General features: G+C 47.2%; 1 protein-coding gene and 1 long non-coding RNA gene across 4 annotated transcripts; one reads left to right on the forward strand and one right to left on the reverse strand.

The window, feature by feature from the left end:
* LOC118374793 (FSD1-like protein) lies at positions 1-25,194 on the forward strand. Its single transcript, XM_052517517.1, is given in 10 exon segments — positions 1-5; positions 85-320; positions 803-901; positions 1,413-1,542; positions 16,989-17,016; positions 17,019-17,094; positions 18,110-18,307; positions 18,342-18,362; positions 20,213-20,301; positions 24,750-25,194. Coding segments are annotated over 10 exon segments (1,005 nt in total). The 3' UTR covers positions 24,873-25,194.
* Positions 5,017-6,059, reverse strand: LOC127929565 (uncharacterized). Of its 3 annotated transcripts, XR_008135207.1 has the most exons (4): positions 5,663-6,059; positions 5,543-5,628; positions 5,290-5,407; positions 5,023-5,062 (listed from the first exon to the last, which is right to left on the reverse strand). It is a non-coding gene; the product is annotated as an uncharacterized LOC127929565 (long non-coding RNA). The 3 variants fall into 3 exon arrangements; XR_008135208.1 differs by having other exon boundaries at positions 5,017-5,044; positions 5,306-5,407; positions 5,543-6,059; XR_008135206.1 differs by having other exon boundaries at positions 5,543-6,059.
* Positions 25,195-27,921: the final 2,727 nt, after the last annotated feature.

The raw sequence follows: 27,921 nt of genomic DNA on the forward strand, positions 1-27,921 counted from the left end.
ATGAAGTTAGAACATTGTCCAAAAAAAGCTTTATTTACTCATTTATTTACCAATAAATGCAATGATCTTGTCCAGCTTTTAAAGATGCCTTCCTCTCTATGTCATTCCAGTCCCCTGGGCCCCAGAGATGGAGGTAGGGGACTGTCTGGTGTTAGACAACACGGTGTCCGTAGCCTGGAAGATGCCAGTGGAGGACAGCAAGATAGACCACTACATACTGGAGTACAGAAAGACCGACCACGAAGGGCTGCCACGTATCAAAGACCAGCGGTGCTGGGAGGTGGTGGACAACATCAAGACCACAGAATACTCACTGTCAGGTACGGAGCTAGAGTAGGGCCCACTGTAGCCTGGGCCCAGATCTGTTTGTGCCAACTTCAATGGCCATTTTCATGACACTTTTTTAAACATTTTTTTTTAACCTTTATTTAGCCAGGCAAGTCAGTTAAGAACAAATTCTTATTTACAGTGACGGCCTAGGAAAAGTGGGTTAACTGCCTGTTCAGGGGCAAAACGACAGATGTTTCACCTTGTCAGATCGGGGATTCAATCCAGCAACCTTTCGGTTACTGGCCCAAGGCTCTAACGAGGGGCTACCTACCGCTACTTGGCAAAACTGCACAAACAGATCTGGGACCAGGCTATAAGACTGTACTGTCTTCATGCATCTTTCTGTGTTTTAAAACGTCAACAGTCCAGTCTTGCTTTACCTAAAACTTTGTAACTTTTATCAAAGTGTAAAAGCTTGTTTACCTATAGAACATTATGAACCAATGCAGATAATATGCTACTCGTCCCCCAGGTTTAAAGTTTGACTCCAAGTTCATGAACTTCCGGGTACGAGCATGCAACAAGGCAGCAGCTGGAGAATACTCGGATCCAGTTACCCTGGAAACCAGAGGTAAGACTGTTAGTTACCCTGGAAACCAGAGGTAAGACTGTTAGTTACCCTGGAAACCAGAGGTAAGACTGTTAGTTACCCTGGAAACCAGAGGTAAGACTGTTAGTTACCCTGGAAACCAGAGGTAAGACTGTTAGTTACCCTGGAAACCAGAGGTAAGACTGTTAGTTACCCTGGAAACCAGAGGTAAGACGGTTAGTTACCCTGGAAACCAGAGGTAAGACGGTTAGTTACCCTGGAAACCAGAGGTAAGACGGTTAGTTACCCTGGAAACCAGAGGTAAGACGGTTAGTTACCCTGGAAACCAGAGGTAAGACGGTTAGTTACCCTGGAAACCAGAGGTAAGACGGTTAGTTACCCTGGAAACCAGAGGTAAGATGGTTGCACGATGTTGTCTTTAATTACGTAGTCATTCCAATATTGATATAAAGTTATTTGACTAAAATGTTTTGCCCGACAACAGAAATGTAAGAAAATGCCTGCTATGTCTTGTGTTTGATTCCCTTCCCAGCTTTTAACTTTGGCTTTGACTCGTCGTCGTCCCATCTGAACCTGAAGGTAGAGGACAGGACTGTGGAGTGGGATCCCCAGGGAGGCAAGGGGCTGGAGAGCAAGGTCAAGGGCAAGGAGAACAAGGGCAGGTGAGAACTGAACTGGAACTAGGATGTGTCTCAAATGGATCCCTAGGCCCTTGTGGAGATCTGAGAGGATTTGATTGGTATAAAGCAATATGTAGACACTTCGATAAGCCTATCAGAGGGACAGAGGGATCTATTACCATATTGACTGCACCTGTCAAATCCTCTTAGCTATCAAAATAGGATTTAGGGTCTAGGGATTCATTTGGGATTAGGCCTAATCCTGATTTTACCTGGAACTCCCTTTGAAATAGCCTGGTCCTGTGTGATATCTTTCCAACTTCTATGGTCATTGTCACATTTGGTGTGACAGGACACACACAGGTCTGGGACCAGGCTACCATTCAACTGCTTTTTCTCCCACATTCTTCTTTCATTAGTTCTCATTGGCTGTGTTTCCACAGGACACCCTTTATCTGATTGGTCAAAAGGCCAATCCACTTGCAGCGTTGTTACTACAGACACTGTCTGCCAAGTTGAGATCTCATTTCCTCAAGTGAAACAGCTGCAGTGTTGAGACTCTTGGAAGAGGAGGCTCCGTCGTAAAGGGCTACATCTGGCTGGCTACATCCAGCCGGCTACATCTAGCTGGCTACATCCAGCTGGCTACATCTAGCTGGCTACATCTAGCTGGCTACATCCAGCTGGCTACATCCAGCTGGCTACATCTGGCTGGCTACATCCAGCCGGCTACATCTAGCTGGCTACATCTAGCTGGCTACATCTAGCTGGCTACATCCAGCTGGCTACATCTAGCTGGCTACATCTAGCTGGCTACATAATCATTTTTATTATTAGTGTTGTTTAGTGCTAATGGAATGGAACCCCTTGTAGTGTAGCATTGGGCCACCTGGATGTAGCATTGGGCCACCTGGATGTAGCATTGGGCCACCTGGATGTAGCATTGGGCCACCTGGATGTAGCATTGGGCCACCTGGATGTAGCATTGGGCTACCTGGATGTAGCATTGGGCCACCTGGATGTAGCATTGGGCCACCTGGATGTAGCATTGGGCTACCTGGATGTAGCATTGGGCCACCTGGATGTAGCATTGGGCCACCTGGATGTAGCATTGGGCCACCTGGATGTAGCATTGGGCCACCTGGATGTAGCATTGGGCCACCTGGATGTAGCATTGGGCCACCTGGATGTAGCATTGGGCCACCTGGATGTAGCATTGGGACACCTGGATGTAGCATTGGGCCACCTGGATGTAGCGTTGGGCCACCTGGATGTAGCATTGGGCCACCTGGATGTAGCATTGGGCCACCTGGATGTAGCATTGGGCTACCTGGATGTAGCATTGGGCCACCTGGATGTAGCATTGGGCTACCTGGATGTAGCAGGTGTTGTTTTATTCATCAAGTCCCTTCCAGGTTTTTGTGTGAACAGTTCAGATTTCTTTCAGCAAATTTTATTTTTTGCTCGTTGAGGTCTGTGAGAATCAACCTCCTGAAGTTGTCTTGATATTGAGAATCTGTGTGGTTTCTGTGTAACTAACTTCACTGGGCCCCTACAGATGGAGAGGGTAGCTGTTTACCAACTCTTGACTTGGTCCAAATAATGGCACATTTGATTTGGTTAAACGGGACATGGTTGCCGCCCACAAACAAAGAAAATGATTACATCTTATTCTGTCCTGAGAGAAGATCCATCTGTAAATGACATCCTAACTCTGTTTCTCTTTCTAAAAACCTTTCTTTATTTTCTCCCTCTCCTTCTAAAGAAATGTTGGCAGAATCAAATCAAATTAACCTCTACCTTCAGCCATCTCTGTGACAATGTATAGTTAGTAGCACGTCATTGATTTGGTTTTTATCCATTTTTCCCTGCTTGCAACGAATGGTTTTGGTGAGTAACATTTCTAGTGTTCTGGCTGTAATATCCATTGTTTTCATTCATTTCATATCATGTCCACAAAAACAAAACGAGCATAACCACGATTACAACAACGATCACAGCCACGATTACAACAACGATTACAACAACGATTACAACAACGATCACAGCCACGATTACAACAACGATCACAGCCACGATTACAACAACGATCACAGCCACGATTACAACCACGATTACAACAACGATCACAGCCACGATTACAACAACGATTACAACAACGATCACAGCCACGATTACAACAACGATCACAACAACGATCACAGCCACGATTACAACAACGATTACAACAACGATCACAACAACGATCACAGCCACGATTACAACAACGATCACAGCCACGATTACAACAACGATCACAACAACGATCACAACCACGATCACAACAACAATCACAACAACGATCACAACAACGATCACAACAATGATCACAATAACGATCACAATAACGATCACAGCCACGATTACAATGCTCTCTCAGAAAAAAAAGCTTTAAATTAGGTTCTGCTTATAAAGACTTCATAGTGCCTTCATAAGCTCTACATAAAAGTGTTACTAAGCATCTATAACCGTATTCCGTGCTTTATAAAGGGTTCATAAATATTATTATTTTACATTTTTATTTAACCTTTACTTAACTAGGCAAGTCAGTTAAGAACAAATTCATGTTTACAATGACGGCCTACCCCGAGCCAAACCCAGATGACGCTGGGACGATTGTGTGCTGCCCTATGGGACTCCCAATCACGGCCGGATGTGATGCAGTGCCTTAGACCACTGTGCCACTTGGGAGCAACCTACAGAAACACTAACCTTGATGAAACCCCCAACCTATAGAAACCCCCAACCTACAGAAACACTAACCTTGATGAAACCCCACCGATTAGAAACACAAGCCTTGATGAAACCCCAGCCTATAGAACCCCCAACCTATAGAAACACTAACCGATGAAACCCCAGCCTACAGAAACACTCGCAGCCCTTGATGAAACCCCCAACCTATAGAAACCCCCAACCTACAGAAACACTAACCTTGATCAAGCCCCGACCTAGAAACCCCCAACCTCACAGAAACACTAACCGGTGATGAAGCCACGAACCTGTAGAAGCACTAACAACGATGAAGCCCCCGGCCTGTAGAAGCACTGGCAACCTTGATGAAACCACAACCTGTACAATCACAACCGGTGATGAAACCCCTGATCCAATAGATCACACTAACCGATCACACCCCCACCTTACAATGCTCTAACCAGAAAGCCCCCAGCCTTTAAACAGGTTCTGCTTATAAAGACTTCATAGTGCCTTAGAGCCCCCCAGCCTACAGAAAACACTAACATCTATGAAGCCCCGCCTATAGAGCCCCGTGCCTATAAAGGGTTCATAAATATTTTAGAAACATAATCTTTATGAAACCCCCAACCTAACTAGGCACTCAGTTATGAAACAACCATAGAAACACTAATGGTTGATGAAGCCCCCAACCTGTAGAAACACTAACCTTGATGAAACCCCCAACCTATGTGCCGGAAACACGGCCGGATGTGAACCCAGTGCCTGTAGAAACACTAGCCCGGTGAAACCCCCAACCTATAGAAACACTAACCTTGATGAAACCCCCAACCTATAGAAACACCAACCTGATGATAGAAACACTAACCTTGATGAAAACCCCACAACCTTGATGAAACCCCCAACCTACAGAAACACTAACCTTGATGAAGCCCCCAACCTATAGAAACCCCCAACCTACAGAAACACTAACCTTGATGAAACCCCCAACCTATAGAAACCCCCAACCTACAGAAACACCAACCTTGATGAAACCCCCAACCTATAGAAACCCCCAACCTATAGAAACCCTAACCTTGATGAAACCCCCAACCTATAGAAACACTAACCTTGATGAAACCCCCAACCTATAGAAACACTAACCTTGATGAAACCCCCAACCTATAGAAACACTAACCTTGATGAAACCCCAGCCTGCAGAAACACTAACCTAGCGGTGGAAGCCCCTAACCTGATAGAAACCCCCAACCTGCAGAAACACTAACCTGATGAAACCCCAACCTGAGAAACCCCAACCTACAGAAACACTAACCTTGATGAAACCCCCAACCTATAGAAACCCCCAACCTACAGAAACACTAACCTTGATGAAACCCCCAACCTATAGAAACCCCCAACCTATAGAAACACTAACCTTGATGAAACCCCCAACCTATAGAAACAAGCCACCAAATCCAGAACGAATTTCTTGAGGGCTTAGCTGAGATAGATGGTACAAAGTGAAAGAAGGTTTTTAGTGTAATTTCAGATGAAACCAAACAAACGTCTTTAGTAGTGAGGTGCTATTACAACGGGGCCATCCATGAAAGCTTAGATGCAGCCGGTCTCACACTTGATTGCCTTGAAAAACACGGTCTGGACTACAGAAATAATCTGCTGGGGCAAGGCTGTGACGGTGAGATGAGCGGAAAGCATTCTGGTGTGTCTGCACGGATTTAAAAACAGTGCAAGATTAGCATTTTATGTGCACTGCAATGCACATTGTTTTGAATTTGGTTCTTGTCAATGCCGTCAAAATCGGTGCCCCAGAGGCTGTTAACTTTTTTTTCTCTCCTGCAGAAGCTTTATAAAACTCTGTATCTGGCTCGTACGTTCATCTCAAGTGGCTCGCCGTTCAGAAAGACCTGAAACCGCAGCAGCAGCCCAGGGAACCACGGAGACTTACGGATGTGAGGTTGGCACGCGGATACATGGCATGCCGTAAAGCTGAGGGACAGGCTTCAAGCAGTTCTGAGAGAGCTACAGGACATTGAAGAGATTGCAGAGCACTGTAAAAAAATAAGTGTACAAACAGTGTGTGTAAAGACCGCCTAAGAGAAGCTTAAGATTTCACAACTCATTGATGATGAGCACTGTAGGACAGAAAAAAATAATGACCAAAGTGATGGTGAAGAGCTTCCAGAGAGCTGTCTTTTATCAGGTGCTTGACAGTCTCACCGCTGTGAGCTGCAGAGGCGTTTTCCAAAGAAGAATTGTGAGATAATGCAAAGGTGTCCAGCCTCTCAACCCAAACAGTACAACTTTCTGGAATGAGGAGCTTCTGTTTTGCCTTTGCTCAGACCTACGTGTCAGATTTAGAGGACCTCCCTCAACATGGACGAGTTTGTGAAACATTTTGCCAGTTCTCACCAGAACCGCAGAATTATGCTGTTTTTAAAATCTACCAGGGATAAATTTGGCACTTAGATGGTCCCTCTGGTCGTGATTAACACCTGCACTGTGTACTAGCTAGCTGACATTCTGAAAGGACCTCACCATCCAAAGGGTTTCATGACACACAGATTTAATTTGGTCTCGGTTGGGCCAATTCCAAAACTTTTCTTTGTTATTAGTTAACATAATATATATGAGCATAAATATGATACTGTAAATTTGTAAAGACTTTTCAAGTCCATTTCTGCTTGATACCTGGTATGTCAAATCGCAGTGTGTTTTTCTGTTGTTGTAAATAAACTTACATAAATTACATTTAACACACAAATGCTCTTATCTCCATGGTGCTTGAGCTTAATTTCCTGACAATATTTTGAATGTTCAACACTTATAGGCCCAGATTATATATTCATGAAAACAGTGACCCAAGTATCTCCGGTGTGTGAGGACAATAGTGAGTGTGTGAGGACAATAGTGAGTGTGTGAGAGCGAGATAGAATGAAAGAAATGGAGCTGCAGTTCCGAGGAAGAGACACTGACTATTCATAGTATGTTAAATCATTCTAGTGTAGTAACCCTTATGGACCTCACATTGAATTCTAGTGTAGTTACCCTTATGGACCTCACTATCTGGTACATTGAATTCTAGTGTAGTAACCCTTATGGACCTCACTATCTGTCACATTGAATTCTAGTGTAGTAACCCTTATGGACCTCACTATCTGTCACATTGAATTCTAGTGTAGTAACCCTTATGGACCTCACTATCTGTCACATTGAATTCTAGTGTAGTAACCCTTATGGACCTCACATTGAATTCTAGTGTAGTAACCCTTATGGACCTCACTATCTGTCACATTGAATTCTAGTGAAGTAACCCTTATGGACCTCACTATCTGTCACATTGAATTCTAGTGTAGTAACCCTTATGGACCTCACTATCTGTCACATTGAATTCTAGTGTAGTAACCCTTATGGACCTCACATTGAATTCTAGTGTAGTAACCCCTTATAACCTCACTGGACTGTCACATTGAATTCTAGTGTAGTAACCCTTATGGACCTCACTATCTGTCACATTGAATTCTAGTGTAGTAACCCTTATGGACCTCACTATCTGTCACATTGAATTCTAGTGTAGTAACCCTTATGGACTATCTGTCACATTGAATTCTAGTGTAGTAACCCTTATGGACCTCACTATCTGTCACATTGAATTCTAGTGTAGTAACCCTTATGGACCTCACATTGAATTCTAGTGTAGTAACCCTTATGGACCTCACTATCTGTCACATTGAATTCTAGTGTAGTAACCCTTATGGACCTCACTATCTGTCACATTGAATTCTAGTGTAGTAACCCTTATGGACCTCACTATCTGTCACATTGAATTCTAGTGTAGTAACCCTTATGGACCTCACTATCTGGCACATTGAATTCTAGTGTAGTAACCCTTATGGACCTCACTATCTGTCACATTGAATTCTAGTGTAGTAACCCTTATGGACCTCACTATCTGGCACATTGAATTCTAGTGTAGTAACCCTTATGGACCTCACTATCTGTCACATTGAATTCTAGTGTAGTAACCCTTATGGACCTCACTATCTGTCACATTGAATTCTAGTGTAGTAACCCTTATGGACCTCACTATCTGTCACATTGAATTCTAGTGTAGTAACCCTTATGGACCTCACTATCTGTCACATTGAATTCTAGTGTAGTAACCCTTATGGACCTCACATTGAATTCTAGTGTAGTAACCCTTATGGACCTCACATTGAATTCTAGTGTAGTAACCCTTATGGACCTCACTATCTGTCACATTGAATTCTAGTGTAGTAACCCTTATGGACCTCACTATCTGTCACATTGAATTCTAGTGTAGTAACCCTTATGGACCTCACTATCTGTCACATTGAATTCTAGTGTAGTAACCCTTCTGGACCTCACTATCTGTCACATTGAATTCTAGTATAGTAACCCTTCTGGACCTCACTATCTGTCACATTGAATTCTAGTGTAGTAACCCTTATGGACCTCACATAGAATTCTAGTGAAGTAACCCTTATTGGACCTCACAATCTGTCACATTGAATTCTAGTGAAGTAACCCTTATTGACCTCACTATCTGTCACATTGAATTCTAGTGAAGTAACCCTTATGGACCTCACTATCTGTCACATTGAATTCTAGTGTAGTAACCCTTATGGACCTCATTATCTGTCACATTGAATTCTAGTGTAGTAACCCTTATGGACCTCACATTGCTGGCCTTTCACTCCGTCCAATCACATCACGTGTTCCTCCTGCACTGCAGAACAGCCGCTAACCAGACTGCAGTGCAGGGCATGGACACTGAACTAGTGTTAGAGGAGTCACTACAGACCCTGGTTCAGCGGTCTAAGACACTGCATCAGTGCTAGAGGAGTCACTACAGACCCTGGTTCAGCGGTCTAAGACACTGCATCAGTGCTAGAGGAGTCACTACAGACCCTGGTTCAGCGGTCTAAGGCACTGCATCAGTGTTAGAGGAGTCACTACAGACCCTGGTTCAGCGGTCTAAGACACTGCCTCTCAGTGTTAGAGGAGTCACTACAGACCCTGGTTCAGTGGTCTAAGGCACTGCATCAGTGCTAGAGGAGTCACTACAGACCCTGGTTCAGTGGTCTAAGACACTGCATCTCAGTGCGAGAGGCGTCACTACAGACCCTGGTTCAGTGGTCTAAGACACTGCATCTCAGTGCTAGAGGCGTCACTACAGACCCTGGTTCAGTGGTCTAAGACACTGCATCAGTGCTAGAGGCGTCACTACAGACCCTGGTTCAGCGGTCTAAGACACTGCATCAGTGCTAGAGGCGTCACTACAGACCCTGGTTCAGTGGTCTAAGACACTGCATCAGTGCTAGAGGCGTCACTACAGACCCTGGTTCAGTGGTCTAAGACACTGCATCTCAGTGCTAGAGGCGTCACTACAGACCCTGGTTCAGTGGTCTAAGACACTGCATCAGTGCTAGAGGCGTCACTACAGACCCTGGTTCAGCGGTCTAAGACACTGCATCAGTGCTAGAGGCGTCACTACAGACCCTGGTTCAGCGGTCTAAGACACTGCATCAGTGCTAGAGGAGTCACTACAGACCCTGGTTCAGTGGTCTAAGACACTGCATCAGTGCTAGAGGCGTCACTACAGACCCTGGTTCAGCGGTCTAAGACACTGCATCAGTGCTAGAGGCGTCACTACAGATCCTGGTTCAGTGGTCTAAGACACTGCATCAGTGCTAGAGGCGTCACTACAGACCCTGGTTCAGCGGTCTAAGACACTGCATCAGTGCTAGAGGCGTCACTACAGATCCTGGTTCAGTGGTCTAAGACACTGCATCTCAGTGCTAGAGGCGTCACTACAGACCCTGGTTCAGTGGTCTAAGACACTGCATCAGTGCTAGAGGCGTCACTACAGACCCTGGTTCAGCGGTCTAAGACACTGCATCAGTGCTAGAGGAGTCACTACAGACCCTGGTTCAGCGGTCTAAGGCACTGCATCTCAGTGCTAGAGGAGTCACTACAGACCCTGGTTCAGAGGTCTAAGACACTGCATCTCAGTGCTTGAGGCGTCACTACAGACCCTGGTTCAGTGGTCTAAGACACTGCATCTCAGTGCGAGGGCGTCACTACAGACCCTGGTTCAGTGGTCTAAGACACTGCATCTCAGTGCTAGAGGCGTCACTACAGACCCTGGTTCAGTGGTCTAAGACACTGCATCAGTGCTAGAGGCGTCACTACAGACCCTGGTTCAGCGGTCTAAGACACTGCATCTCAGTGCGAGAGGCGTCACTACAGACCCTGGTTCAGTGGTCTAAGACACTGCATCAGTGCTAGAGGAGTCACTACAGACCCTGGTTCAGCGGTCTAAGACACTGCATCAGTGCTAGAGGAGTCACTACAGACCCTGGTTCAGCGGTCTAAGACACTGCCTCTCAGTGTTAGAGGAGTCACTACAGACCCTGGTTCAGTGGTCTAAGGCACTGCATCAGTGCTAGAGGAGTCACTACAGACCCTGGTTCAGTGGTCTAAGACACTGCATCTCAGTGCGAGAGGCGTCACTACAGACCCTGGTTCAGTGGTCTAAGACACTGCATCTCAGTGCTAGAGGCGTCACTACAGACCCTGGTTCAGTGGTCTAAGACACTGCATCAGTGCTAGAGGCGTCACTACAGACCCTGGTTCAGCGGTCTAAGACACTGCATCTCAGTGCGAGGCGTCACTACAGACCCTGGTTCAGTGGTCTAAGACACTGCATCAGTGCTAGAGGCGTCACTACAGACCCTGGTTCAGTGGTCTAAGACACTGCATCTCAGTGCTAGAGGCGTCACTACAGACCCTGGTTCAGTGGTCTAAGACACTGCATCAGTGCTAGAGGCGTCACTACAGACCCTGGTTCAGCGGTCTAAGACACTGCATCAGTGCTAGAGGCGTCACTACAGACCCTGGTTCAGCGGTCTAAGACACTGCATCAGTGCTAGAGGAGTCACTACAGACCCTGGTTCAGCGGTCTAAGACACTGCATCAGTGCTAGAGTCGTCACTACAGACCCTGGTTCAGCGGTCTAAGACACTGCATCAGTGCTAGAGGCGTCACTACAGATCCTGGTTCAGTGGTCTAAGACACTGCATCAGTGCTAGAGGCGTCACTACAGACCCTGGTTCAGCGGTCTAAGACACTGCATCAGTGCTAGAGGCGTCACTACAGATCCTGGTTCAGTGGTCTAAGACACTGCATCAGTGCTAGAGGCGTCACTAATCAAATCAAATCAAATTTAAATCAAATCAATTTTATTTATATAGCCCTTCGTACATCAGCTGATATCTCAAAGTGCTGTACAGAAACCCAGCCTAAAACCCCAAACAGCAAACAATGCAGGTGTAAAAGCACGGTGGCTAGGAAAAACTCCCTAGAAAGGCCAAAACCTAGGAAGAAACCTAGAGAGGAACCGGGCTATGTGGGGTGGCCAGTCCTCTTCTGGCTGTGCCGGGTAGAGATTATAACAGAACATGACCAAGATGTTCAAATGTTCATAAATGACCAGCATGGTCGAATAATAATAAGGCAGAACAGTTGAAACTGGAGCAGCAGCACAGTCAGGTGGACTGGGGACAGCAAGGAGCCTTCATGTCAGGTAGTCCTGGGGCACGGTCCTAGGGCTCAGGTCAGTTGAAACTGGAGCAGGAGCATGGCCAGGTGGACTGGGGACAGCAAGGAGTCCTCATGTCAGGTAGTCCTGGGACATGGTCCTAGGGCTCAGGTCCTCCGAGAGAGAGAAAGAAAGAGAGAAGGAGAGAATTAGAGAACGCACACTTAGATTCACACAGGACACCGAATAGGACAGGAGAAGTACTCCAGATATAACAAACTGACCCTAGCCCCCGACACATAAACTACTGCAGCATAAATACTGGAGGCTGAGACAGGAGGGGTCAGGAGACACTGTGGCCCCATCCGAGGACACCCCGGACAGGGCCAAACAGGAAGGATATAACCCCACCCACTTTGCCAAAGCACATCCCCCACACCACTAGAGGGATATCTTCAACCACCAACTTACCATCCTGAGACAAGGCCAGTATAGCCCACAAAGATCTCCGCCACGGTACAACCCAGGGGGGCACCCAGACAGGCCGACCACAACAGTGAATCAACCCACCCAGGTGACGCACCCCCCAGGGACGGCACGAGAGAGCCCCAGCAAGCCAGTGACTCAGCCCCGTAACAGGGTTAGAGGCAGAGAATCCCAGTGGAAAGAGGGGAACCGGCCAGGCAGAGACAGCAAGGGCGGTTCGTTGCTCCAGAGCCTTTCCGTTCACCTTCCCACTCCTGGGCCAGACTACACTCAATCATATGACCCACTGAAGAGATGAGTCTTCAGTAAAGACTTAAAGGTTGAGACCGAGTTTGCGTCTCTGACATGGGTAGGCAGACCGTTCCATAAAAATGGAGCTCTATAGGAGAAAGCCCTGCCTCCAGCTGTTTGCTTAGAATTCTAGGGACAATTAGGAGGCCTGCGTCTTGTGACCGTAGCGTACGTGTAGGTATGTACGGCAGGACCAAATCAGAGAGGTAGGTAGGAGCAAGCCCATGTAATGCTTTGTAGGTTAGCAGTAAAACCTTGAAATCAGCCCTTGCTTTGACAGGAAGCCAGTGTAGAGAGGCTAGCACTGGAGTAATATGATCAAATTTTTGGTTCTAGTCAGGATTCTAGCAGCCGTATTTGCACTAACTGAAGTTTATTTAGTGCTTTATCCGGTAGCCGGAAAAATAGAGCATTGCAGTAGTCTAACCTAGAAGTGACAAAAGCATGGATTAATTTTTCTGCATCATTTTTGGACAGAAAGTTTCTGATTTTTGCAATGTTACGTAGATGGAAAAAGCTGTCCTCGAAATGGTCTTGATATGTTCTTCAAAGAGAGATCAGGGTCCAGAGTAACGCCGAGGTCCTTCACAGTTTTATTTGAGACGACTGTACAACCATTAAGATTAATTGTCAGATTCAACAGAAGATCTCTTTGTTTCTTGGGACCTAGAACAAGCATCTCTGTTTTGTCCGAGTTTAATAGTAGAAAGTTTGCAGCCATCCACTTCCTTATGTCTGAAACACATGCTTCTAGCGAGGGCAATTTTGGGGCTTCACCATGTTTCATTGAAATGTACAGCTGTGTGTCATCCGCATAGCAGTGAAAGTTTACATTATGTTTTCGAATAACATCCCCAAGAGGTAAAATATATAGTGAAAACAATAGTGGTCCTAAAACAGAACCTTGAGGAACACCGAAATGTACAGTTGATTTGTCAGAGGACAAACCATTCACAGAGACAAACTGATATCTTTCCGACAGATAAGATCTAAACCAGGCCAGAACTTGTCCGTAGACCAATTTGGGTTTCCAATCTCTCCAAAGAATGTGGTGATCGATGGTATCAAAAGCAGCACTAAGGTCTAGGAGCACGAGGACAGATGCAGAGCTCGGTCCGATGCCATTAAAATGTCATTTACCACCTTCACAAGTGCCGTCTCAGTGCTATGATGGGGTCTAAAACCAGACTGAAGCATTTCGTATACATTGTTTGTCTTCAGGAAGGCAGTGAGTTGCTGCGCAACAGCCTTCTCTAAAATCTTTGAGAGGAATGGAAGATTCGATATAGGCCGATAGTTTTTATATTTTCTGGGTCAAGGTCACTACAGACCCTGGTTCAGTGGTCTAAGACACTGCATCAGTGCTAGAGGCGTCACTACAGACCCTGGTTCAGTGGTCTAAGACACTGCATCTCAGTGCTAGAGGAGTCACTACAGACCCTGGTTCAGTGGTCTAAGACACTGCATCAGTGCTAGAGGCGTCACTACAGACCCTGGTTCAGTGGTCTAAGACACTGCATCTCAGTGCTAGAGGCGTCACTACAGACCCTGGTTCAGTGGTCTAAGACACTGCATCAGTGCTAGAGGCGTCACTACAGACCCTGGTTCAGCGGTCTAAGACACTGCATCAGTGCTAGAGGCGTCACTACAGACCCTGGTTCAGCGGTCTAAGACACTGCCTCAGTGTTAGAGGAGTCACTACAGACCCTGGTTCAGCGGTCTAAGACACTGCATCAGTGCTAGAGGCGTCACTACAGACCCTGGTTCAGCGGTCTAAGACACTGCATCAGTGCTAGAGGAGTCACTACAGACCCTGGTTCAGCGGTCAAGGCACTGCATCTCAGTGCTAGAGGAGTCACTACAGACCCTGGTTCAGAGGTCTAAGACACTGCATCTCAGTGCTTGAGGCGTCACTAAAGACCCTGGTTCAGTGGTCTAAGACACTGCATCAGTGCTAGAGGCGTCACTACAGACCCTGGTTCAGTGGTCTAAGACACTGCATCTCAGTGCTAGAGGAGTCACTACAGACCCTGGTTCAGTGGTCTAAGACACTGCATCTCAGTGCTAGAGGCATCACTACAGACCCTGGTTCAGTGGTCTAAGACACTGCATCAGTGTTAGAGGCGTCACTACAGACCCTGGTTAGAATCCAGGCTGTATAACAACTGGCCGTGATTGGGAGTCCCATAGGGCGTCGCTCAATTGGCCCAGCGTCGTTTGGCCGGGGTAGGCCATCATTGTAAATAAGAATTTGTTCTTAACTGACTTTTCCTAGTTAAATAAAACAATTGATTAAATTAGCTACACGTCATTTAAAGCTGCACTGAGAAAGGACTGCCTAAGACTGATATATCTGGCTACCCTGTTGACTACGCTAAACTTTTGGTAGCTCTTCACTTCCCCACTGTATGGTGTCACTAATCAGATGACATTATCCCTCATCCTGTGTTGGAAAAAAGGTCTTGTCCCTGTAGGTCGTCACTAGTTACCAAAGCCACAAAGTCATAATTAGGGCTAAACCCTATTTCAAACATTTATCTTATTCAAATCAGATTTTAAACCTAACCTTAACTCTAACGAAGCTCCTAACCTTAAATGAAGACCAAAAAGCATATTGTCTATCACCCTGTCTGCTTGTGTCTATCACCCTGTCTATCACCCTGTCTGTCACCCTGTCTATCACCCCTGTCTATCACCCTGTCTATCACCCTGTCTGTTTGTGTCTATCACCCTGTCTGCTTGTGTCTATCACCCTGTCTATCACCCCTGTCTATCACCCTGTCTATCACCCTGTCTGTTTGTGTCTATCACCCTGTCTGTTTGTGTCTATCACCCCTGTCTGTTTGTGTCTATCACCCTGTTTGCTTGTGTCTATCACCCCTGTCTGTTTGTGTCTATCACCCCTGTCTGTTTGTGTCTATCACCCCTGTCTGTTTGTGTCTATCACCCTGTTTGCTTGTGTCTATCACCCCTGTCTATCACCCTGTTTTCTTGTGTCTATCACCCTGTTTGCTTGTGTCTATCACCCTGTCTGTTTGTGTCTATCACACCTGTCTATCACCCTGTCTGTTTGTGTCTATCACCCTGTCTGTTTGTGTCTATCACCCCTGTATGTTTGTGTCTATCACCCCTGTCTGTTTGTGTCTATCACCCCTGTTTGTTTGTGTCTATCACCCCTGTCTGTTTGTGTCTATCACCACTGTTTGCTTGTGTCTATCACCCCTGTATGTTTGTGTCTATCACCCTGTCTGTTTGTGTCTATCACCCTGTCTGTTTGTGTCTATCACCCCTGTTTGCTTGTGTCTATCGCCACTAAGCTTGAGTTTGTTTGCGTTCCAATAAACTTTGAGTGCATTCGAAGACCGTCTTTATCCGTTTGTTTCATACTGCACAAGGGTTGTGTTTATCCTCATAGTTTACCAGTGACATCTGTGGGAAAACTCCATCTTCTTTCAGATAGATTGGTCCTTGGGGCTGGATATCTAGCTGAAAGGAAGCGGGCTTCTCCACAGCATCCTTGTTCACTTGACTGTCTTGTCTGTTGAACTGTATTACTCATCGTTAGGGTAACGTCTGTGTGTTGTAACGTCTGCGTGTTTTGTGTTGTAACGTCTGTGTGTTGTAACGTCTGTGTGTTGTAACGTCTGTGTGTTGTAACGTCTGTGTGTTGTAACGTCTGTGTGTTGTAACGTCTGCGTGTTGTAACGTCTGTGTGTTGTAACGTCTGTGTGTTGTAACGTCTGTGTGTTGTAACGTCTGCGTGTTGTAACGTCTGCGTGTTGTAACGTCTGTGTGTTGTAACGTCTGTGTGTTGTAACGTCTGTGTGTTGTAACGTCTGCGTGTTGTAACGTCTGTGTGTTGTAACGTCTGTGTGTTGTAACGTCTGTGTGTTGTAACGTCTGTGTGTTGTAACGTCTGTGTGTTGTAACGTCTGTGTGTTGTAACGTCTGCGTGTTGTAACGTCTGTGTGTTGTAACGTCTGTGTGTTGTAACGTCTGTGTGTTGTAACGTCTGCGTGTTGTAACGTCTGTGTGTTGTAACGTCTGTGTGTTGTAACGTCTGTGTGTTGTAACGTCTGTGTGTTGTAACGTCTGTGTGTTGTAACGTCTGTGTGTTGTAACGTCTGTGTGTTGTAACGTCTGTGTGTTGTAACGTCAGTGTGTTGTAACACGTCTGTATGTTGTAACGTCTGTGTGTTGTAACATCTGTATGTTGTAACATCTGTGTGTTAATAACGTCAGTGTGTTGTAACGTCTGTGTGTTGTAACGTCAGTGTGTTGTAACGTCTGTATGTTTAACGTCTGTGTGTTGTAACGTCTGTATGTTGTAACATCTGTGTGTTGTAACGTCAGTGTGTTGTAACGTCTGCGTGTTGTAACGTCTGCGTGTTGTAACGTCTGCGTGTTCTCTCTGTTGTAGAAGTGGAACTCCGTCTCCCAAGAGGACGTTGAAACTCTGGTGGGAGGGTCGCCTGCCATCAGAGGAAGCAGAGACCGGTTCACTGGAGAGTCCTACACCGTGTTAGGTAAACGTGCACCTGCAAACACACACAGAGTAATGTAGCAGAGACAGGTTCACAGGAGAGTTATACACTCCTAGGTAGGTAAACACAACATCACTGTGTTAGGAGGAGTAAACACAACATCACTGTGTTAGGAGGGTAAACACAACATCACTGTGTTAGGAGGGTAAAACACAACATCACTGTGTTAGGAGGGTAAACACAACATCACTGTGTTAGGAGGGTAAACACAACATCACTGTGTTAGGAGGGTAAACGCTACCAACCTTAAAGCACTCACATCTGTAGCCATGAAATGCTTTGAAAGGCTGGTCATGGCTCACATCAACACCATTATCCCAGAAACCCCAGACCCACTCCAATTTGCATACCGCCCCAACATAACCACAGATGATGCGATCTCTATTGCACTCCACACTGCCCTTTCCCACCTGGACAAGAGGAACACCTGTGTGAGAATGCTGTTCATTGACTACAGCTCAGCGTTCAATATCATACGGTCTTCCAAGCACAACACCAAGCTCAGGATCCTGACACTGAACAACACATGAGTGTTGTGTCATAGTCAGTGGTGTGTTGTCACTACCCACATAGTCAATATAGTGGTGTGTTGTCACTGCTCTGTCAGATGGTTAATAAGAGTGCTCGGTAAATATGTTCAACAGGGTTTTCCTGTTCCTGTGCATTTGCAATGTTTCAGGTGTCGGTGTTTGTCCTCCACAACCCAGGAATAACATGACGATGTAATTATATCATATCCCCTCCCAAGGGATTGAAAAGGTTTCCTGTCCTCCACACCAATAGACACCAGTAATGAATAACACTATGCACGTCTGTGTAGTGATTGATTCAAATGTCCTGTCTGTCCTCTCCAGTCACCAGCCAGGTATTATGTAAGACGTTATAATAGCATAGTGTCCACCCACCAGGTGACACCAACATGCAAATTGTGTAGCTTGCTCTGTCTGTCACGAAAGGGATTGATAAGCCTTAATGCCTGTCCACCCCCCCCCCCCAGGTGATACCAGTATGGACTGTGGGCAACACTACTGGGAGGTGAAAGCTCTTAAAGACTGTAAGTCATACAGTGTCGGGGTCTCCTACAGGAACCTGGGAAAGTTTGACCAGCTGGGTAAGACCAACACTACCTGGTGTATCCACGTCAACAACTGGCTGCAGTCCTCCTTCGCTGCCAAGCACAACAACAAGGCCAAGAGCCTGGGACGGGCACCGCGCCTGGACGCATCGGGTCTTCTGTGACCTGGACTCAGGTGGGTTTATACAGTATAATATGAGGGGTTATTCAACACACTATGAGGGCCTTCTGTGACCTAGACTCAGGTGGGTTTATACAGTATAATATGAGGGGTTATTCAACACACTATGAGGGCCTTCTGTGACCTAGACTCAGGTGGGTTTATACAGTATAATATGAGGGGTTATTCAACACACTATGAGGGCCTTCTGTGACCTGGACTCAGGTGGGTTTATACAGTATAATATGAGGGTTATTCAACACACTATGAGGGCCTTCTGTGACCTGGACTCAGGTGGGTTTATACAGTATAATATGAGGGGTTATTCAACACACTATGAGGGCCTTCTGTGACCTGGACTCAGGTGGGTTTATACAGTATAATATGAGGGGTTATTCAACACACTATGAGGCCCTGTGGGTCTGGGATCAGTATAATATGAGGGGGTAATTCAACACACTGAGGCCTTCTGTGACCTGGACTCAGGTGGGTTTATACAGTATAATATGAGGGGTTATTCAACACACTATGAGGGCCTTCTGTGACCTAGACTCAGGTGGGTTTATACAGTATAATATGAGAGGTTATTCAACACACTATGAGGCCCGGGGTCTGTCTGTGACCTGGACTCAGGTGGGTTTATACAGTATAATATGAGAGGTTATTCAACACACTATGAGGGCCTTCTGTGACCTGGACTCAGGTGGGTTTATACAGTATAATATGAGGGTTATTCAACACACTATGAGGGCCTTCTGTGACCTGGACTCAGGTGGGTTTATACAGTATAATATGAGGGGTTATTCAACACACTATGAGGGCCTTCTGTGACCTGGACTCAGGTGGGTTTATACAGTATAATATGAGGGGTTATTCAACACACTATGAGGCCCGGGGCCGTCTGTGACCTGGACTCAGGTGGGTTTTATACAGTATAATATGAGGGTTATTCAACACACTATGAGGGCCGAGGGCCTTCTGTGACCTAGACTCAGGTGGGTTTATACAGTATAATATGAGGGGTTATTCAACACACTATGAGGGCCTTCTGTGACCTGGACTCAGGTAGGTTTATACAGTATAATATGAGGGGTTATTCAACAACTATGAGGCCCGGGGCCTTCTGTGACCTGGACTCAGGTGGGTTTATACAGTATAATATGAGTGGTTATTCAACACACTATGAGGGCCTTCTGTGACCTGAACTCAGGTGGGTTTATACAGTATAATATGAGGTGTTATTCAACACACTATGAGGGCCTTCTGTGACCTGAACTCAGGTGGGTTTATACAGTATAATATGAGGGTTATTCAACACACTATGAGGGCCTTCTGTGACCTGGACTCAGGTGGGTTTATACAGTATAATATGAGAGGTTATTCAACACGTATAGGAACCACACCTGGGTTCAAAAAAGAATTAGAAATATTTCAGATACTTTTTAAGTATTTGCTTTAGCGGTGCCGGAGATGGCAGAAAAGTGGTGTTTACACTTTGGGGACTATTTAGTTGGTTACGTTTCGGCAGGAAAGCTCAGTCAAGCACAGCTAGCTAAAGTATTAGGAGCTAGCAGCCGTTGTTGATCCATACATTTTATGCAGGTAGGAGCTACTGAGTTACAAGGCGGGTCCTCATTGTTCTACGCGATACAGATTGGTGTGTTTTACTGTCAGTCAGGGTGGAATACAGACCATCGGATACGGCCATATTGGATTTCATCTCCCTTCCCCAGGAAATGATGACAAACAAAGGCGTTTCTGCTCTGACTATCAGAACACACTTTACACCGTGCGTCTCTCTGCGCTTGAAGTGACGTGGACACAGTAGTTTGAATTATGTTTTGTTTTCTCTTGGTCTCCCTCAGGACAACTGTCCTTCTACAACGCTGAAACTAAGCAGTTGATCCACACGTTCAAGGCTAAGTTTAGCCAACCTGTTGTACCAGCCTTCATGGTAAGTTTTGTCTGTATTGTGGTTGACCGCCACTCCCACACACCTCTATATTATACCCCCTGCCGGTCCTCAAGAACTAGATAACACCAGAGAACTTGTCTTGCCTTTCTTGAACTAAACACTCTGATACGCTGTCTCTCTATAAGAGCCTCTGATACGCTGTCTCTCTGGATAAGAGCCTCTGATACGCTGTCTCTCTGGATAAGAGCCTCAGATACGCTGTCTCTCTGGATAAGAGCCTCTGATACGCTGTCTCTCTGGATAAGAGCCTCTGATACGCTGTCTCTCACTATAAGAGCCTCTGATACGCTGTCTCTCTGGATAAGAGCCTCTGATACGCTGTCTCTCTGGGTAAGAGCCTCAGATACGCTGTCTCTCTGGATAAGAGCCTCTGATACGCTGTCTCTCACTATAAGAGCCTCTGATACGCTGTCTCTCTGGGTAAGAGCCTCTGATATGCTGTCTCTCTGGATAAGAGCCTCTGATACGCTGTCTCTCTGGGTAAGAGCCTCTGATACGCTGTCTCTCTGGATAAGAGCCTCTGATACGCTGTCTCTCTGGATAAGAGCCTCTGATACGCTGTCTCTCTGGATAAGAGCCTCTGATACGCTGTCTCTCTGGATAAGAGCCTCTGATACGCTGTCTCTCTGGATAAGAGCCTCTGATACGCTGTCTCTCTGGATAAGAGCCTCTGATACGCTGTCTCTCTGGGTAAGAGCCTCTGATACGCTGTCTCTCTGGATAAGAGCCTCTGATACGCTGTCTCTCACTATAAGAGCCTCTGATACGCTGTCTCTCTGGATAAGAGCCTCAGATACGCTGTCTCTCTTGATAAGAGCCTCTGATACGCTGTCTCTCTGGATAAGAGCCTCTGATACGCTGTCTCTCTGGGTAAGAGCCTCTGATACGCTGTCTCTCTGGGTAAGAGCCTCTGATACGCTGTCTCTCTGGATAAGAGCCTCTGATACGCTGTCTCTCTGGATAAGAGCCTCTGATACGCTGTCTCTCTGGATAAGAGCCTCTGATACGCTGTCTCTCTGGGTAAGAGCCTCTGATACGCTGTCTCTCTGGATAAGAGCCTCTGATACGCTGTCTCTCTGGGTAAGAGCCTCTGATACGCTGTCTCTCTGGGTAAGAGCCTCTGATACGCTGTCTCTCTGGGTAAGAGCCTCTGATACGCTGTCTCTCTGGATAAGAGCCTCTGATACGCTGTCTCTCTGGATAAGAGCCTCTGATACGCTGTCTCTCTGGATAAGAGCCTCTGATACGCTGTCTCTCTGGATAAGAGCCTCTGATACGCTGTCTCTCTGGGTAAGAGCCTCTGATACGCTGTCTCTCTGGATAAGAGCCTCTGATACGCTGTCTCTCTGGATAAGAGCCTCTGATACGCTGTCTCTCTGGATAAGAGCCTCTGATACGCTGTCTCTCTGGATAAGAGCCTCTGATACGCTGTCTCTGGGTAAGAGCCTCTGATACGCTGTCTCTCTGGATAAGAGCCTCTGATACGCTGTCTCTCTGGGTAAGAGCCGGTCCCTGGGGGCCAATACGACACATGTTACACAAAATGGGGTTTAAAAGAGAGAGAGAGTGAGAGTACATGAGAGAAAACCCCACTTGAGTGCATTAGTCAGCTATGCTTATTTTAACCCTAACCTTACCCCGGACTGAGCTCTTATGGGTCAGAATATAATGATGTAATTACGTGCTGATGGTCTCAGATGGGGTGTCTCTGCTTAGACCAGATTCCGACCTCTCTGATGACGCACGTCTTCGGTTACCGGGGTAACTCTCTGTTTCTCCTCACGATGTCAGTGTCCTTTCTCTTAGTGGTCTGTTTCCTGGTTCGTTCTGAAAAGGGGTCTTCGGAGGGGGCTAAATCAGCCATGTGGATGGTTCCAGCGCAGGATAGAAAACAGTGTAGACACACGGTTCCTTGGAGAGTGGTGACCAGGTGGTCCTGCTGGAATTCACCCCCTTGGAGAGTGGTGACCGGGTGGTCCTGCTGGAAACCCTTGGAGAGTGGTGAAGGTCCTTGGAACCCCTTGGAGAGTGGTGACCGGGTGGTCCTGCTGGAATTCACCCCCTTGGAGAGTGGTGACCAGGTGGTCCGGCTGGAATTCATGTAAGTGGTGACCGTGGTCCTGCTGGTCTTCAGAGTGGGTGACCAGGTGGTCCTGCTGAATTCACCCCTTGGAGAGTGGTGACCAGGTGGTCCTGCTGGAATTCACCCCCTGGAGAGTGGTGACCAGGTGGTCCGGCTGGAATTCACCCCCTTGGAGAGTGGTGACCGGGTGGTCCTGCTGGTTTCACCCCCTGGAGATGGTGACCAGGTGGTCCTGCTGGAATTCACCCCTTAGTGGTGACCAGGTGTTCCGGCTGGAATTCACCCCCTTGGAGAGTGGTGACCAGGTGGTCCTGCTGGAATTCACCCCTTGGAGAGTGGTGACCAGGTGGTCTGGCTGGAATTCACCCCTTGGAGAGTGGTGACCAGGTGGTCTGGCTGGTTCACCCCTTGGAGAGTGGTGACCGGGTGGTCCTGCTGGAAAACTTGAGAGTGGTGACCACGGCTGGAATTCACCCCTTGGAGAGTGGTGACCGGGTGTTCCTGCTGGAATTCACCCCTTGGAGAGTGGTGACCGGGTGGTCCTGCTGGAATTCACCCCTTGGAGAGTGGTGACCAGGTGGTCCTGCTGGAATTCACCCCCTTGGAGAGTGGTGATCAGGTGGTCCTGCTGGAATTCACCCCTTGGAGAGTGGTGACCAGTTGGTCCTGCTGGAATTCACCCCTTGGAGAGTGGTGACCAGGTGGTCCTGCTGGAATTCACCCCTTGGAGAGTGGTGACCGGGTGGTCCTGCTGGATTTCACCCCCTTGGAGAGTGGTGACCGGGTGGTCCGGCTGGAATTCACCCACTTGGAGAGTGGTGACCGGGTGGTCCTGCTGGATTTCACCCCTTTCAGATACAGCTACTCGTCCGTCTGTTGTTAAAAGGTTCCTTTGTCTTCTTCAACCTTGGGTTGAGTTTTGGGTTTCCTGACCACTCAGACCTCGGCTGAGTTTTGGGTTTCTTGACTCAGACCTCGGCTGAGTTTTGGGTTTCCTGACCACTCAGACCTTGGCTGAGTTTTGGGTTTCTTGACCACTCAAACATTGGCTGAGTTTTGGGTTTCCTGACCACTCAGACCTCGGCTGAGTTTTGGGTTTCCTGACCACTCAGACCTTGGCTGAGTTTTGGGTTTCCTGACCACTCAGACCTTGGCTGAGTTTTGGGTTTCCTGACCACTCAGACCTTGGCTGAGTTTTGGGTTTCTGACCACTCAGACCTTGGCTGAGTTTTGGGTTTCTTGACCACTCAGACCTTAGCTGAGTTTTGGGTTTCCTGACCACTCAGACCTTGGCTGAGTTTTGGGTTTCTTGACTCAGACCTTGGCTGAGTTTTGGGTTTCCTGACCACTCAGACCTCGGCTGAGTTTTGGGTTTCTTGACTCAGACCTTGGCTGAGTTTTGGGTTTCTTGACTCAGACCTTGGCTGAGTTTTGGGTTTCTTGACTCAGACCTTGGCTGAGTTTTGGGTTTCTTGACCACTCAAACATTGGCTGAGTTTTGGGTTTCTTGACCACTCAGACCTTGGCTGAGTTTTGGGTTTCTTGACCACTCAAACATTGGCTGAGTTTTGGGTTTCTTGACCACTCAGACCTCGGCTGAGTTTTGGGTTTCTTGACCACTCAGACCTCGGCTGAGTTTTGGGTTTCTTGACTTTTTTTGTTGTTGACTTTTTAGACCTCGACTGCAGCTCGGGTCACTTCGTCTGATCTGTTAATTCTTAACTCACAGGTCTTATACCCTCAGGTCAGAAGTGGGCGTAACCGCCTTCAGGGCAAGTTCTCTGGGCGTAACTAGTTACGAGGCAAGGTCTGGATTTTACTCAAATCCAATTTTAGACAACTAACGTCACCTTTCATCTTTACCAAAACATTCTCTTTGATCTGGACATTTTCCACACAACGTACAATATATAAACATCAGGCACATACTAGGAAAACTCTTAAAGTTACACTGTTTTTCATTATAACGTCGTCCTTTAACTTTTAATAACATGACAAAAACAACATTACATGTTAATATTCCATCTGTCGTCATGACCACCGTTTGTGGCTGACGAAACCTATTGTCCCACAGTACATTTTATTTTATGTTAATGTCCTGAGGGCGGTTCTCCAAAGGACAAAGGAATTTTGTCTGCTGCCTTAGTTTTACAATGGGCGTGAGGTGTCATAACCCCCCATCTCCATACCTCTCCATCTCTTCCCCTCTGGTGGGTGTGAGAGATCTCTCTGTAGGATTGTGGTCCACGGTAACCTGACCAGGCCAGTCATGTGTATTTTGTTATCTACTGGTGTAATGTTGTTGACTATGATAGAGGTTTTGTATTAATGTGATGTGTTCCAGGTTTGGTGTGGTGGACTGAGCCTCAGTACAGGGATGCAAGTCCCTAGTGCAGTCAAGAGTTTCCAGAAGAACGAGAACGGCCTGGGAGGATCCAACAGCAGCCTCAACAGCATGGCCCAGTAGCCCAGACTGACTGGATGCGTCTGGAACACCTATTCCCTAGAACCCTCTAACTCAACTCTGGGGCTCCAGGCCATTTCCACTGTGTTTTTTTCCCATTGTCCCGCTCTAATCAGGGACTGATTTAGACCTGGGACACCAGGTGGGTGATTCCCCTCTAATCAGAGCCTGATTTAGACCTGGGACACCAGGTGGGTGATTCCCCTCTAATCGGGGCCTGATTTAGACCTGGGACACCAGGTGGGTGATTCCCCTCTAATCAGGGACTGGTTTAGACCTGGGACACCAGGTGGGTGATTCCCCTCTAATCGGGGCCTGATTTAGACCTGGGACACCAGGTGGGTGATTCCCCTCTAATCGGGGCCTGATTTAAACCTGGGACACCAGGTGGTGATTCCCCTCTAATCAGGGCCTGATTTAGACCTGGGACACCAGGTGGGTGATTCCCCTCTAATCAGAGCCTGATTTAGACCTGGGACACCAGGTGGGTGATTCCCCTCTAATCAGGGCCTGATTTAAACCTGGGACACCAGGTGGGTGATTCCCCTCTAATCAGGGCCTGATTTAGACCTGGGACACCAGGTGGGTGATTCCCCTCTAATCAGGGCCTGATTTAGACCTGGGACACCAGGTGGTGATTCCCCTCTAATCAGGGCCTGATTTAGACCTGGGACACCAGGTGGGTGATTCCCCCCTAATCAGGGCCTGATTTAGACCCGGACACCAGGTTGGTGCAATAATGATCAGGTAAAACAGAAACCCAGCAGGCCCGGACCTCGTGGGGTCAGAGTTTCAATACCCCTGACCTCGTGGGGTCAGAGTTCAATACCCCTGACCTCGTGGGGTCAGAGTTCAATACCCCTGCTCTATAGGCACTATATAAGGAATAGTGTGCCAATTCAGATGCAACCAATGATTAACTGAACTCGCTCCTGTTCTGACTTCCTGCTTCCTGTGCAAGTACAATCCCTTCCTGTTCTTGATCTGTCAGTCAACCCAGAGCCGCCCCAACGCATGAGAAACACTGAGCCTATTTCTCTGTCTGGCGCTAGAAGAAACCAAACCAGCCTCGCCTTCCCTCCTCATAGTTTAACCAAGCAGCTACAGACCCTTAAAGGAAGATCTAGCCCCGTGGTGCACAACCATGACCCAGCTGCAGCTTTAGGGGTTAGGGGAACCCTCTGAACCATGTTCCAGATCTCTTAGGGGAACACCCATAGAGACCCATCGAACACCCATAGGATTCTCATTCTGTATCAGGAATGCTAGATGTTTCATCAGGGAATAGACCAGTGCTTTTCTCCCTTGTTTTAGTTAGAATGCTGAGTTTTAGATCATTCTGTATCTCTCTGAAGTGTGAAGGTGTGTTTTGGCATGATGAGAAACTCTGCTGATTACTTTACCAGCTGTATATTGTCTCCTATATTTTTGTTTTTTATGTATGGCAGTGTGAGTGATTGGCTTAGATACACTTCTCTCTCCTCGAGGCTTCTTTTGGTTTGAACCCTCAGTTTCTTCAGTATGCTACTGAACAATACCTTTGACCTCGTGGAGTCTGAGTTCAATACCTTGTCAGAACAGAACTGCAAGTACACGCTATTATTCCTGATGATGTAGGGTTGAATAATGGAGGACTTCTGTACTGTATGGGACTGTGTGGTACTGCGTGATACGGTACGTGGTACTGTGTGGTACTGCGTGGTACTGCGTGATACTGCGTGGTACTGCGTGATACTGTGTGGTACTGCGTGATACTGTGTGGTACTGCGTGATACTCCGTGGTACTCCGTGATACTGCGTGGTACTGCGTGGTACTGTGTGGTACTGTGTGATACTGTGTGGTACTGCGTGATACTCCGTGGTACTCCGTGATACTGCGTGGTACTGCGTGGTACTCCGTGGTACTGCGTGGTACTCCGTGGTACTGCGTGGTACTGCGTGGTACTCCGTGATACTGCGTGGTACTGCGTGGTACTGTGTGGTACTGCGTGGTACTGCGTGGTACTCCGTGATACTGCGTGGTACTGCGTGGTACTCCGTGATACTGCGTGGTACTGCGTGATACTGCGTGGTACTGCGTGGTACTGCGTGGTACTGCGTGGTACTCCGTGGTACTGCGTGGTACTGCGTGGTACTGCGTGGTACTCCGTGGTACTCTGTGATACTGCGTGGTACTCCGTGATACTGCGTGGTACTCCGTGATACTACGTGGTACTGCGTGATACTGCGTGATGCTGCGTGGTACTGCGTGGTACTGCGTGATACTGCATGGTACTCTGTGATACTGCGTGATGCTGCGTGGTACTCCGTGATACTGCGTGGTACTGCGTGATACTGCGTGATACTGTGTGGTACTGCGTGGTACTGCGTGGTACTGCATGGTACTCCGTGATACTGTGTGGTACTCCGTGATACTGCGTGGTACTGCGTGATACTGCGTGATGCTGCGTGGTACTGCGTGATACTGCGTGGTACTGCATGGTACTCTGTGATACTGCGTGATGCTGCGTGGTACTGTATGATAAGTAGTGCTGCTATTTATGCAGCCCTTTCTTCTGTTCCTATGTTCTGCCTGTTAGTTGTGGACCAGGCTGCCTCCCAAATGGCATCCTGTTCTCTGTGTACTGCACTACTTATAGGGAATAGGATGCGATTTGGGACGCTGTGAACCTGGACGTCACAGCGTGTTCTTATCCCTGTCTGTCTGTCTGTCTGTCTGTCTGTCTGTCTGTCTGTCTGTCTGTCTGTCGTGTTCTTATGTCTGTCTGTCTGTCTGTCTGTCTGTCTGTCTGTCTGTCTGTCTGTCTGTCTGTCTGTCTGTCGTGTTCTTATGTCTGTCTGTCTGTCTGTCTGTCTGTCTGTCTGTCTGTCTGTCGTGTTCTTATCTCTGTCTGTCTGTCTGTCTGTCTGTCTGTCTGTCTGTCTGTCGTGTTCTTATCTCTGTCTGTCTGTCTGTCTGTCTGTCTGTCTGTCTGTCTGCCGTGTTCTTATCTCTGTCTGTCTGTCTGTCTGTTCTTATCTCTGTCTCTGTCTGTCTGTCTGTCTGTTATCT

This window comes from Oncorhynchus keta, unplaced genomic scaffold (genome assembly GCF_023373465.1).
Source record: "Oncorhynchus keta strain PuntledgeMale-10-30-2019 unplaced genomic scaffold, Oket_V2 Un_scaffold_8424_pilon_pilon, whole genome shotgun sequence".
NCBI classification, from domain to species: domain Eukaryota; kingdom Metazoa; phylum Chordata; class Actinopteri; order Salmoniformes; family Salmonidae; genus Oncorhynchus; species Oncorhynchus keta.